Source organism: Diplotaxodon limnothrissa, linkage group LG19 (assembly GCF_057381915.1).
Source record: "Diplotaxodon limnothrissa isolate DT_005_m linkage group LG19, D_limnothrissa_male_GT1.1, whole genome shotgun sequence".
In the NCBI taxonomy this organism is placed as follows: domain Eukaryota; kingdom Metazoa; phylum Chordata; class Actinopteri; order Cichliformes; family Cichlidae; genus Diplotaxodon; species Diplotaxodon limnothrissa.
In genome coordinates, this window is record NC_140614.1 from 11021599 (window position 1) to 11034801 (window position 13203).

The 13203-nt window shown below is 49.2% G+C and overlaps 2 protein-coding genes across 3 annotated transcripts in view; one reads left to right on the forward strand and one right to left on the reverse strand.

The window, feature by feature from the left end:
• Window positions 1-564: 564 nt before the first annotated feature.
• Window positions 565-2591, forward strand: adi1 (acireductone dioxygenase 1). Its single transcript, XM_085342454.1, has 4 exons — window positions 565-750; window positions 1196-1315; window positions 1705-1884; window positions 1969-2591. Exons 1-4 carry the CDS (start codon window positions 628-630, stop codon window positions 2083-2085), a joined length of 540 nt encoding a protein of 179 aa, XP_085198580.1. The 5' UTR covers window positions 565-627; the 3' UTR covers window positions 2086-2591.
• Window positions 2592-2678: 87 nt separating this feature from the next.
• trappc12 (trafficking protein particle complex subunit 12) overlaps window positions 2679-13203 on the reverse strand; it is a 31157-nt gene continuing 20632 nt past the window's right edge. For both annotated transcript variants that reach the window (XM_085342452.1, XM_085342453.1), the window contains exons 5-12: window positions 11983-12121; window positions 9376-9488; window positions 8984-9056; window positions 8169-8242; window positions 7196-7294; window positions 5838-5941; window positions 5017-5104; window positions 2679-3727 (exon numbers count right to left, since the gene is read on the reverse strand). In XM_085342452.1, the coding sequence (XP_085198578.1) occupies window positions 3485-3727; window positions 5017-5104; window positions 5838-5941; window positions 7196-7294; window positions 8169-8242; window positions 8984-9056; window positions 9376-9488; window positions 11983-12121 (933 nt within the window). In that variant the 3' untranslated portion in view covers window positions 2679-3484. The remainder of the gene's footprint in view (window positions 3728-5016; window positions 5105-5837; window positions 5942-7195; window positions 7295-8168; window positions 8243-8983; window positions 9057-9375; window positions 9489-11982; window positions 12122-13203) is intronic.

Genomic DNA, 13203 nt, shown 5'->3' on the forward strand with positions numbered 1-13203 from the left:
ATGAGCTTTTAAATTCTGTTGTTAAGTCAGATAAAAAAAAAAGGGTCTATAAATTATTTGACGCTATGAAATTATGCCTGTGTGAGATAATATTTTAATTTATTATTGTTAAATTATCTATTAAACAAAACGTTTCATTCTAATTTGAGCGATGAAAGAAATTGTCACTCAAATTCGATTTTTAAATGTAAAAATTTCTTTAAAATACGTTAAAAATATATTAAAGTCCAATATGATAGAACAAATACAGCTGAATGGAAATGTCAGAGGCAGTGTTCCTGTCTGCCTTTCCTCTGTTTTCTCTCATCATCTCTGGTCATTCAGGGGTCATTCTTTGTGAGACTGGGTGTCATATATTTATAATGTTTTGAAACATTAAATGTTTTTCACTGTTCTTTGTCTGTAACTTGTTTTCCCTCCAATCTGTCATGTTTTTACGGGAGCTGGTGTCTGCTGGAATGTTGATGATCAGTCACAGATCTGCAGACCTCTCAGTCGTCACTTTTCCTGCTACATTCCAGGTACTTGAAAGCAGCACACCGGAAGTGCTGCCGGAGTCACGCGAAACAGCCGTGCAGCAGTAAGAAAGTCTGACAGCGCGCGGGTCCAGCTGTGAAGTGTTTCGTCATGGGTCTGGAGGCCTGGTACATGGACGGGTCCGAGGAGGACCAGAGGAGGCCGCACAGGCTGGAGCCGCACCAGCCGGTGAGCCTGGAGCAGCTGAAGGAGCTCGGAGTGTTTTACTGGCAGGTGAGTCCGCAGAAGGCCGCTCACGTGTGCAGGTTTTCGGGTTAAAGGTCAGCGGTTCCTGGGTGGGAGTTTGTGCAGACCCTTGATCCCCAGCTGGACCCGAACAGCTCAGAGTTCTCGGGTTTGAAGCAGGTAAAACTATGTGCTGAGGGTTCAGCTGAGACACAGCAGGTATCAGTGTTGGTCACTGAGCTGAAGCTGCTCTCAAGCACCCATGTTTTCTGCACACAGAGCAGGTGTTACAGGTCACGTGCTGAGCACGTGAAGTCCAGATACCTGCACTGTGACGCACCTTATCCATGTAACTCTGACCAAGAAGGGCGTCCACTCACTGCTGGGGTGTATCGTCATGGTAACTGATACGGGAACCACTGATGTGCTTTTTACTTTTTCTGCTACACTAAACACATCAGGTAAGGGTTTGACTGCTTCCTGTTTCCTGCAGCTGAACGCCGACATCTATGAAAGCGACCCGGAGCTGCAGCAGATCCGTAAGGACCGGGGTTACTCCTACATGGACATCATCACGATCCACAAGGACACTCTGCCCAACTACGAGGAGAAGGTAACCCACGCGCTCTGAAAGCTGCAAGTACCAGCACGTGTTTGTGTCTGCGGAGCTTTTAATTTGAAAAGCACCACACTTCCTTTTTTAGGTTTTTCACTGCAGGGAGGGAAAAGTCCTCTGAGCTTCTTCATCTCAGACTTCACTGTGGCAGCGCATGATCGCATGCAGAGGAGTCTGAAGCACCTCTGAGTCCAGCTGTGCTCTGATGGAGGCAGGCTGAGGGCTCCTCCCGCCTCCATCGTTGCACCAAGTCAGACTCGTGTATCGCAGAGACGCTCCAGATTTAATCCTGGTGTTAAAGATTCCCGGGTCACTCGAGCGTCGGCGGTGCTGAAACTGGAATGTGAGCTCTATTTGAAGTGAGAGGTTTCCTGTTTCTCCTGCAGCTGAAGATGTTCTTCGAGGAGCACCTCCACCTGGACGACGAGATCCGCTACATCCTGGACGGCCAGGCCTACTTTGATGTCAGGGACAAGGAGGACCGGTGGATCCGGATTGCCATGAGAAAAGGGGACCTGATCACGCTGCCGGCGGGTATCTACCACCGCTTCACGCTGGACGAGATGGTACGAAAACACGCCTTGCGCCTGTACAGTGCGTATTTGGTTGCTGGTTTGAATCCTGACTGTCTGATCTGTTTGTTTCTGCAGAACTACACGAAGGCCATGCGGCTGTTTGTGGGCGAGCCGGTGTGGAAGGCTTACAACCGCCCCGCTGACAACTTCGAGATCCGTCAGCGATACGTGGCGTCAATGCAGGGATCCTGAGAGTGCCGCGGACGCCATTCCCACTGCAGAAAAAGGCTGTCCAATCAGAGCAGAGAACGATGATGTGGACGACGATGTAGCATGAAGATTTTAATTTCAGTTTCTACTTCTTAGACAGAAATTTTAGTTTTTACTGTGAGGAACAATCAGCCACAACATTAAGACCAGAACATGACATCACCATGAGTGCTTCACGACTCAGGACGAGACCATCAGCAGGTCATGGCGTGAGGGCAGCGTCGCCCTGCTGGCCGTGAGAGAGACTGCAGAGGTCAGGTGACTCTTAGACTGCAGAGGTCAGGTGACTCTTAGACTGCTGCCCGACGCCTGGATAAGACGTGCAAAACTCCTGCCCGGTGAGCCTGGAGGCTCCGCCCCTCCACACAGAGGTCCTGGGTGGTTTGAATGTTGTAGCACAGCTTCCTTCATCAGGACTTTAACTCTTCTTTAAAGGTTCTCGTGATTATTCAGGATCCAGCTCGTTAGTGCCTTCCTGTCTCTGGATTAAAGGATAAATATGAAGCTGCTGTTTGTCATTTTTTCCCACATCAAACACACACAGTGAGCTGCGCTTTCACTTAAAACCACATTTTATTTCATTTACATAAATATGATCAGCACAGAAAGTAAACACAAATCACTTAAATATAATAATTCCTGGTGAACTCAAAGGAAACCCTGCTGCTGATATGTTGAACACGAGCGGGGCGAGTCACTGAAGCTGTCCGGTCTGCAGATAATCAGGATAATGCCCGCCGGAGTCTCTGACATCCCGCCTCCAGCATCCCGTCTGTTCCTCCCAAAACACAAAGTGGGCTGAGACTTTACTACAAATTAAAAGGCGAGCTGGGATAAAGCTGAATTAAACTGGACCCAGTTTAAGTTAAAATGTGTGAAACATGAAGCCGTCCTGCCGTCTGACCAGGGAAACACCGATGTGGGCTTTTATCCTGGACTTTGCTCTGCACTGGGGCTTTTATTTTGAAAATTCTTCCTGCCCCGACTAATAAAAGAGCGGGTCTCTGCTGTCTGTGCTTCAGTAAATTTGTTCCCTCTTTAACCCTCGACTCAAACATGGTTGGCCAGTTTGTAGTCCAGTTAAATGGACTACAAATGGAAACCAGCGAGCTTCCTTCCTGCAGCTCAGATCTGTTGTTTTTGAACAGCTGTGTGTTGAACCTGGAGACGCAGACTGGCTCTGGTGTGATTCAGCAGTCAGAGGGAGGCCATGAGGACACGATTTTCGGGTTGCGGTTGTGCTGCGCTGGAGGACGCTGCTGCAGGCTTTGCTCCTGTGGGTTATTGTGAGGATGATGATGATTGGGTGCCCTTCATCTGTTTCGTGACAATAAAACTCGCTGTTTTGTGTCTGGGAGGTCAAACTAAGCTGCTCCTCCTCTCAGACCAGCTTGAGGCACTGCGTGTTGAAGCTGTCGCCCTCCCGGCAGGCGACGGCCTCCAGCAGCGCCTGCTTCTTCTGCGTGCTGCGGGATGACTCCAGCTCGTACATGGTGGTCAGGTTGAAGAGGACGCTCTCGTGCAGGTACTGCGCCGGGTCCTGCTGCACCAGGCCCTCCAGCTGGCCCAGCGACTCCTTCAGGCGGCCCAGGTAGAGCAGGCACACCGCCGCGTTGTTGTTGGCCTGCGAACACACGGAGGAAGAGGAGGGTTTAACTGTGCACGCACCGGTGTAACAGTCTGAAACAAGACACTTTAGCTCCTCCCACTTTAAGTCTTCTGACTGGCTGCTCTGAGCAGCACAAAACTATTTTGTTTCTAATGGCTGACACATTTAATGTTTCCTTCCTGTCACATGAGCCAGAGTAGACACACACTTCCTCCTGAGGAGTGATACGGCTGCAGGATGCAGCCAGTATGAAGAAACTAGTTCCTACAGGAACCTGCTCAGTCACCAGCTTGGCTGTGGTTGTTTGGCGCCCTCTGCTGGTGACACTTTATCATAAGCTAATAATACAGAGTGATGGTTATGATACAAGGACATGAGTGCAGCTCAAAAAAATGACATTTTACTGTGATTTTATTACTGATCTTCATCATCATCGTCACTGACGATGTTTGTGACACGTGACGTATCTGCCACACTGATCATCAAACTTCAATATTACACATATTAAAGTCTCAGGTGACCCGAGTAAAGACAAAGTGCAGTTTGAAACGATGACGTAGAAACAAAGTGATCCACAGCGGCCTGCCTGTGTGCAAAAGTAACCTCACCACTGTAATGACTGCAGTCAGTGTATGTGATGATGTCACTGTGGAGGAATATGGGCTCAAATTGTGCTCATAAATATTTTGTAACCTCGTAACCCAAAATATCCGAATATTTTATGTTTGTGCATCTGTAGATGAGAGTGTGTGTTTAAAAAAAATATTTACACGAGTTACAAATTGTTTTATTAAAGTCTGCTGACAGGAAAAAAGCAAAACACTGCGTGTGAAACTCCCTGCTTCTGTGTGAGTTTCAGCTTACACTACGAATTCTTCCTTTCAGCTGATTGGTCAATAAAGTACCCCACCAACAGCCAAACCCATCTGTTCTCTGATTGGATTGTTACATCTGTAATTGACATGACATTGACCAATCAGCTGAAAGGAAGAATTCGTAGTGTAAGCTGAAACTCACACAGAAGCAGGGAGTTTCACACGCAGTGTTTTGCTTTGTTCCTGTCAGCAGACTTTCATAAAACAATTTGTAACTCGTGTAAATATTTTTTAAACACACACTCTCATCTACAGATGCACAAACATAAAATATTCGGATATTTTGGGTTACAAGGTTACAAAACTCAGTTCTCAACTTTGATTTACAAGTACAAAATATTCACGAGCACAGTTTGAGCCCACAGAGGCGGCCTGACCCACTCTGTGCACTGCTCTGGGGACCGTTTGGAGGATGGCGGCGGTACCTACCACGGGGTTCTTTGGGTCGATCTTTAGCACTTCGATGAAGGAGGCGTGTGCTTCGGCGTAGTTGTTCTGACTGAGGTGGACGAAAGCCCTGAAAGCAGGAAACACATTTCAAACCCTTCCAACCTGCGTCGAGCGTTCAAACAGGTTTAAACGGGTTTACCTGCGTTCAGGTGAATCCCTGAACACAGACGAGCTCAGCAGCAACTAAACCAACCGCTGCCACAAAATCACTGCTTTTCAAAACTCTTTCAACACCTCAAAAAATGAAACTTGCAACAAGTTTTGACACCAAAGTGAAAATCATTAAGAAAATAAAAAAGGGGAGGGGCTCTGTTCAGGACCAATCACATTTATTCTCAGAGCAACCAGCCTCATCACAGCCTGATTAAACAGCAACAACCCCCAGGGGGCGCTACAGACATTACAAAAGGCCTTTCATTAATCATCCATTGATCAAAATGATATTTCAATGCTAAGATAGAAGTGAAAAAGCTGAAAAATAGGAACCACGATATGATTAATATTGATTAAGATGCCAAATTATAGATACTGACTGTGTGCATGCTCGAACCCGGGGGAAGTGATGTGACTTCAGTTTGTCATTTGCCAAATAAATAAACGGACGCAGACGATCACAGGAAGTACGAGACCGCTCTAGTTTACAGCAGCTCTGCAGGTCTGCGAGGCGAGCATCGGCGTGCGAGGGAGTCGGGTCGGCACAGACGTTCGACCTCCTCGAAATCGCACGCCGCTGAGGCATGAAGTTCACACGCTGCACGAGGCGCTAAATGAAACACAGACACACACACGCATGCAGGTACCTGTTCATTAACACGCATGTGGCGAGAGCCTGCTGGCTGCCTTTCACCGGGCCGCACTTCTCCACGTCCTGGAAGTATCGCTCTGCAGTTTTAACGTCTCCGATCTGTGCGAGAGGAACAGCATGTTAGCCCCGACCTGTGTGTGTGTCTGTGAGTGAGTGAGAGTGTGTGTGTGTGTGTCTGTGAGTGAGTGAGAGTGTGTGTGTGTGTGTCTGTGAGTGAGTGAGAGTGTGTGTGTGTGTGTCTGTGAGTGAGTGAGTGTGTGTGTGTGTCTGTGAGTCTGTGAGTGTGTCTGTGAGTGTGTGTGTGTCTGTGAGTGAGTGTGTGTCTGTGAGTGTGTGTGTGTGTCTGTGAGTGAGTGTGTGAGTCTCTGTGAGTGTGTCTGTGAGTGAGTGTGTGTCTGTGAGTGAGTGTGTGTGTGAGTGTGTGTCTGTGAGTGTGTGTGTGTCTGTGAGTGAATGTGTGTGTGTCTGTGAGTGAGTGAGTGTGTGTGTCTGTGAGTGTGTCTGTGAGTGTGTGTGAGTGTGTCTGTGAGTGTGTGTGTGTCCGTGAGTGTGTCTGTGAGTGAGTGTGTGTGTGAGTCTCTGTGAGTGAGTGTGTGTGTGAGTCTCTGTGAGTGTGTCTGTGAGTGAGTGTGTGAGTCTGTGAGTGTGTCTGTGAGTGAATGTGTGTGTGTCTGTGAGTGTGTGTGTCTGTGAGTGTGTCTGTGAGTGTGTGTGTGTCTGTGAGTGTGTGTGTGTCCGTGAGTGTGTCTGTGAGTGAGTGTGTGTGTGAGTCTCTGTGAGTGAGTGTGTGTGTGAGTCTCTGTGTCTGTGTCTGTGAGTGAGTGTGTGAGTCTGTGAGTGTGTCTGTGAGTGTGTGTGTGTGTGTGTGTCTGTGAGTGAGTGAGTGAGTCTGTGAGTGTGTCTGTGAGTGTGTGTGTGTCTGTGAGTGTGTGTGTGTCCGTGAGTGTGTCTGTGAGTGAGTGTGTGTGTGAGTCTCTGTGAGTGAGTGTGTGTGTGAGTCTCTGTGTCTGTGTCTGTGAGTGAGTGTGTGAGTCTGTGAGTGTGTCTGTGAGTGAGTGTGTGTGTGTCTGTGTCTGTGAGTGAGTGAGTGAGTCTGTGAGTGTGTCTGTGAGTGTGTGTGTGTGTGTGTGTCTGTGAGTGTGTGTGTGTCTGTGAGTGTGAGTGTGTCTGTGAGTGAGTGTGTGAGTCTCTGTGTGTGTGTCTGTGTGTTTTTATAAAACTTCTTAACTCCAGCTTCACAGTTGCAGCTGTTGAGCTCACTGATGTAAATGAGCCTTTATGTGTGACATGTCCCCTTTAAATGGTTGGAGTAACAGAGGGTGGTGTAGCAGGGTGGAGTACAGACGTGCAGACCTGTAGGAAGATGCGTCCGATGCCGCTGAGCAGCTGCGCTCTCTGCTGGGGTTGGTACTGGATGATGGAGTGATAGGTGTCCACAGCCAGAACGTAGTCCTGAGGACAGACAGAACAGAGAGGACACAGAGTGACGGAGGGGAGTGGTGGGTGGCGGAGACAGGTGGAGGGCGAGCAGGGTAAAGAAAGAGCAGAGCTTAGGTGTGGAGAGAGAGAGAGCATTAATCAAACATATGGAGTAATAGCAGGCGGAGTGACCCTCCGTCCACCTCCACCTCGCTCACGTGGCGACTGGAGCGCTGAGCGGGCAACAGAGGGGTCAGAGAGGGGAGGGGGGAGGGCGTGTGCTGGAAACGACCTGCGGAGGCGGCGTGCTGCTCATGAGCACGTTTCTAAATCACCAAAAGTTTAAAACTGGAGATGGATTAAGTTTGAAATCGATACACAGCAGTCTGCAAGATCACACTGTCAAACATGGCGGAGACAGCGTGCTGAGAACAGCTGTGACGAAGATGACTCGCCGCGGCGTGTCCCACAGCAGAAGATGACTGTATACAGAAAGACGTGAACATACACAAAAATAGTGTCAGATAAACAGATATAAGCATTAAAGGCTTAAACTTGATGAACGCCGCGCCCTCGTTAACAAAGCCTTCATGACGCTGATGTCAGGCTCTGAATGTCACATGACCTGGTTGGAGCTTAAACGTGAATAAAATAAAATCTTTATTCATTCAGAGTCGGAACTCTGCGTGTTTAAATTTAAGCTAATGTAATCTGAACAGGGTGGTGTAATCTGAGCTGCGACCACTAGATGGCACTGTGTCTCTACCCCACCTCTCTCACCCACGCTCGCTCACTCACTGACCAAGAATCCAATTAGTGGTCAGTCTGAGGGGATTTCACTGTGAATCCTCCAGCAGGCTGGCATCAGAGATCTCTGACACAAACGCACACGCGCACACGCACCTACCTTCATCAGCAGCAGGCAGTTGGCCATTGAGTACATGACCCGGCTGAGGCGAGACCTCCACAGCTTTAGAGACGCTGCAAACAGGGAGAGAAGAAGAAGAAGAGGGTTTTTTTTTGGGGGGGGGGGGGGGGTTGGCATCCCTATACCCCCCCCCCCCCCAATACAGCGGGGTTTATTTTAAGACAAACACACTGCGGCACAGAGTGGAAGAGCTCATGTGCCTATTACTATTCATGGTGTGTGTGTGTGTGTGTGTGTGTGTGTGTGTGTGTGTGTGTGTGTGTGTGTGTGTGCGTGCGTGCGTGCGTGTGTGTGTGTGTTGGGGAGAAGAGCTAATCACTCAGCAGGGGTCTCATGTGCGAAGGCGAGGCCCGGCGTTATTGACTGTTGGCGTGGGCGGGGAGAGGAGAGACAGGGGACGCGACTGCTTTTAAAAACACGCCGTGGCGAACGCCACTGCTCATGCTCAGACTGGAAAACTTCCTGAAACAGCCACACACACACACCAGAGTGCACATTAAGTCAGGCGTGGGTTTCCACCCGTCTCCCTGGCGTGGCGGAGCAGGTGTGAGCGGATTGGTCGGGAGTGATCGGTATGGATCCACGCGGCCGGGAAAGAAGCCGTTTGGTATTCAGCGCAGGCAGAAACACCTACAGAGCGCCGCATCGGTGTGTTTGAGAGGCTGAGCTATGCTGCAGTCCTGCACCAGGTGTGTGTGTGTGTGTGTGTGTGTTACCGGTGGGGGCCCGTGACCTCACTCTCCTCCCACAGTGTGATGCATTCTGGGACTGCGGCCAGCTCACAGTGAGCTTACCTTGTCTGTTCTCCTGCATTAAGGTGATCATGCTGCCGTCCTCGGCTGAGCCCGTCTCCAGGTTCTCCAGAATCTGTGAGGAACAGGAAGCAGGGGGGAGGGGCTAAAACTTCAGGATGGTCTGTGCGTCTGTGTGTGCCTGTGTGTGTCTGTGTCTGTGTGAGTGTGTGTCTGTGTGAGTGTGTGAGATCTGGTTGAGTGCCAGCACTTCTGTGTGTTACAATCTGCATATTCAAGAACTCCAAAATCCTGCCATACCTGTGTGTTTACACAGGTGGGCTTCAGGATTTGTACAGCTAATGTGCTTCTGCGTGGGTGTGTGCTTTTATTGTGTGAATACTACAGTGTGTGTGTGTGTGTGTGTGTTTGTGTGTGTGTGCGTTAGCACTAACGGTGAGGCAGACGGTTTTGAGGTGGTGCAGGCGGTCCAGGGCCTCCTGGGGCTTAGCCAGGTACTGTGGGAGCTCGGCGTGCAGCAGCCGCATGGAAAACGGCACCATGGAGCCTGGACAGGATGGAGGGAGGGAATAAGAAACAAGGTGGGATGAGGACAGAGCAGGAAGGAGAGCGGGAGAAGGATGAGAATATAAAGCCATCCACCCACACACAGACTGCACACAGCCCTGGAGGCAGGAACCTACAGATGGCACCGAGCTACGTATGGCTGCTTATTAAACCCTCTCATCTCGCTCTCTCTGTGCGCTGCTCAGCTCCATCACTCATCTCTCTGCCTCGACATCACACACACAGACACACACACACAGACACACACACGCGCCCCTGAGGAAGAGCCTATATTCAGGTGAGTCCCCGGGCTTTGATCAGCGCCTCTTTGATATCAGCCATCAGATGTGAAAGTCTGGTCCATCGCTGCCCGTCTCTATCTCACCTTCCATCTCTCCTCGTCTATCTGCTCCAACTCGACACTCTCTCTGCTCTGCCCCCGCCCTGCGTTATAGGGTTTTATCGTCACGGTGACGGGACCTCGCCGACTCTGCGATTCATTATTCTTCGTCTCCCGGGGTGTCAGTCATTTTCAGCAGATTTAATTTATGGCTTTTACTTTCATTAGTAATAGCAGCATCCTTCATAATGAAGGAAATATGAGCATGAGGATTAAACCAGAGCCTGCAGTTCCTCTAACATCCAGCAGAGGCAGCAGTGAGTCAGTCCCCAGAGATGCCCATGTTAAAATAAACAGCCTGATTGGTCAGGATAGTAGACATCATTAGGGGGCGTGGCCTCTTTGACTTGTAGGTGAATGGCAACAAAGGTGTCTGTAGCTGCTTGCTGAACCTCTGGGCTGTGTTTGTGCTGTCAGAGCCTTTTTAATCTGACCAATAATACGACCTCTTTCCAAATATGGTCACTTCTGGAAACAAAAACACAACATGGCAGCAGCCAAGGTGCCAGCACTGTGGAGTTGACATGTACTGGTGAGCAGGAGCAGGTAGGAACTAACATCGAGGCAAGACAGCTGAAGGTGCTGAGGACAACGACCCGAGAACTGAAGACAAACAGGATAGAAACATCCTATCACAATAAAAGCCTTCAGAAGAAACAATGTCTCTGGAATCCTAATGCTTTTATTTTGAAAAGCACAATACTGCTACGTGTTCTGTGTCCCGCACGGCGATACGAGCCATGAAAATTTAAGCCAGAAGTTTGACGTTTTTCTTCAGTGAATTATCAGAACACAGAGTTCGCCTTTAGACTGCTAAATGTCTCACTGTGTCTCTCAAAGCTCCAACGCTGGGAGGGGAAAAATAACACAATTGAAAAAGCACCAAATTTGAACCGGGCCCTGCACACTTGGAGGTCTGCTAGTCTGAAAATATTCATAGTATGAATATAACAAAAAGCACAAACAGCTGACTGTGAGCGGGTCAGGTGGGACCTCTCCTTCTGAACCAGCTGCAGTAACTGTGTGCAGGTTCCGATGTCTCTCAGCCCAAACTGGACTCAGCTTTTCACGCCCGTACCCAACGGAGGACCTCTGCTCCTTCCCCGAGCGCTCGCTCGCTGCTGCGCAGACCGGGCGTCTCTGAAGGCCTTCAAAGAGCACGATCACGGGTAATAGATAGTCGATGCAAGCGGAGAATTGTTCGACTTGTGATGCCAGGCAACACAACTCATGCCAGTTTGTCTGAGAGCACCTTAGCAGGGCACAAAGCGTTTAATATTGAGCAATGGAAAGTCAATCGGTGCTCTTCAGAGAGCTGTGCAGTGTAGCTTCAAGTGTTTTTTATGTAAGGGTGTGTGTGTGTCTGTGTGATGTGTGCTGCCTTCACACTGCGGTAGCCCGAGGGGCGAAGCAGATCCAAAGTAATGGGAATACATTAGAGAGCAATTCATGCAGTGTAAAAAGAGGAAAAACAAAACCAAAGAGCTGCTGGAGACAAGTGGAGTTGTTGGAGCTTCTCGATGATACAGGCTGATATCAAGCTCCTGGCACCAACTTTCCTCTGAATATTTAATAGGACAGTGGTGGATACGCTGGTGCATTCCTACAAAAAAAAAAAAAAAAAAAAAAAATGTGGGTAAAATGCTAAATCCTGTCGTAGAGCAGCCAGCAGCCTAATAACGCATTCAACGCTCGCAGAGCAGCCTCTCAGCGCCGTCATGAACACTGCCGTTCAGCCTTCAGAGGCCTCAGCGAGCAGCTCACGGACAGAACACGCAACACGGAGCGGGCTCTGCTCGAGCCTCTGATCTATGATCAATAGCAGCAGCGGAAATAATGCGAGCGTCACCGCAGACTCACCTGGTTGGCTGCTGTCACGTAAAGGCGGTAACGACGTCTGTGTGATGGGCTGCGGACGTCATTTCTCGACCCAGTTTCATACGTGTGAAAGTTGGAGCTGTATTTACTCCATGACGGTGTGATTACAGACTTTTTTAAATAAATATTTAAGTCTAGTCAGATTTATTCTTCTTGTATGACCCAGAAAACACCACGAGGAACATCGGGATACAACGCTGTGTGTGTGTGTCCATACCTTTCCTGCCTGGGTACACAGTGGGGTAGTACTCGTAGTAGAGGTCCGGCTGATCCAGGTTGCCGAAGGGTTCAAACTCCAGCTCGGCATTTTGGAAAAGGCCCAGCTTGGTGAGCAGAGCAAGCCGCACAAACCAGAGCTGCAACACACACACACACACACACACACTGTGTGAGTTGGTAAACTACATTACACAGAGACCCACACTGTGACATTCAGCTGTCCTGCTGTGCAGATGAAACCCACACTCCTGAGTTAAACTACAGGCACGACTAAGACATAATGTCCTCTATGATTATCCACAGTTTCCTCTGCACAGCTGTCACAATGTGTATGTTGAGGGCTTTTATTGTGAAAGGCTCACCAAGAACCTTTTGAATGTATGAATACATGCAGCATTTTACTTCATCAACACATCAGTGCTTCCACCTCAGGCTGCAGTCTGAGTGGAGGCTGCTGTTCCACATCTGGAGGGCACTGGATTCTCTCAGCTGCTGGACAGAAGCCAGGGCTCATGCTGCACCCTGAGCCGCTCGAGCTGGAAGATGGACCGCCTCGCCACGGAAAGATCCAGAAGGTCGCGAGCGGCATGTGTAACCCCTGCAGACACGCTGCTCCCTCTCGACCCGGCTGAGGCGGCGTGCTGGAGTTAGGACGGTGGCACGAGGTCAACTGTTCAGAACTTCAAGAAGACTTCGGGAAGGACCGGCGGCCTCGGGATGAAGACTGTGACCTTTGTGGCCATTTTTATTCAGGGAGTCTTAAAAACGTTGTTTTAAAAAGACAGTTCTCCCACAGTGTGCTCTCTCCCTGTGGCTCTAATTCTGTGTCGGACCATTTCAGCGTGACCTGTATTACATATTTTGGAAATGAAAAAACCCTCAAAGGCGTGAAAAGCGTCTGAACCTTTTGTCAGCGTTGATGGTCACGTGTGTTTTATTAGAACCTGCAGCACATTTAAACAGGACTGCTGTCCACTCAACTTGAGGAGCTTTGCATGATTCACAGTTCAAAATAAGCCTTAGCGCAGGCCAACAGGTCAAAGAAGTCATTGTAGCCCCGCCCCTTTGAAGACGACTGGCTATCCGGTTGTTCAGTCTGACGTCACTAGCCGTGTCTGGGTCTAAACTCCGCTGCAGGTCCATATATCAAACGATCACTGTGGCATTACTGAGAGTTGAAAAACTGTCTAAAGTCTTTCATCTTTAATAAAATGATCAG

Coding starts and splice junctions, on each gene's coding strand:
- adi1 (XM_085342454.1), top strand. CDS start 628: ATGGGTCTGGAGGCCTGGTACATGGACGGGTCCGAGGAGGACCAGAGG. Junction 1,316..1,704: donor TGCCCAACTACGAGGAGAAG/GTAACCCACGCG, acceptor TTTCTCCTGCAG/CTGAAGATGTTCTTCGAGGA. Junction 1,885..1,968: donor GCTTCACGCTGGACGAGATG/GTACGAAAACAC, acceptor TTGTTTCTGCAG/AACTACACGAAGGCCATGCG.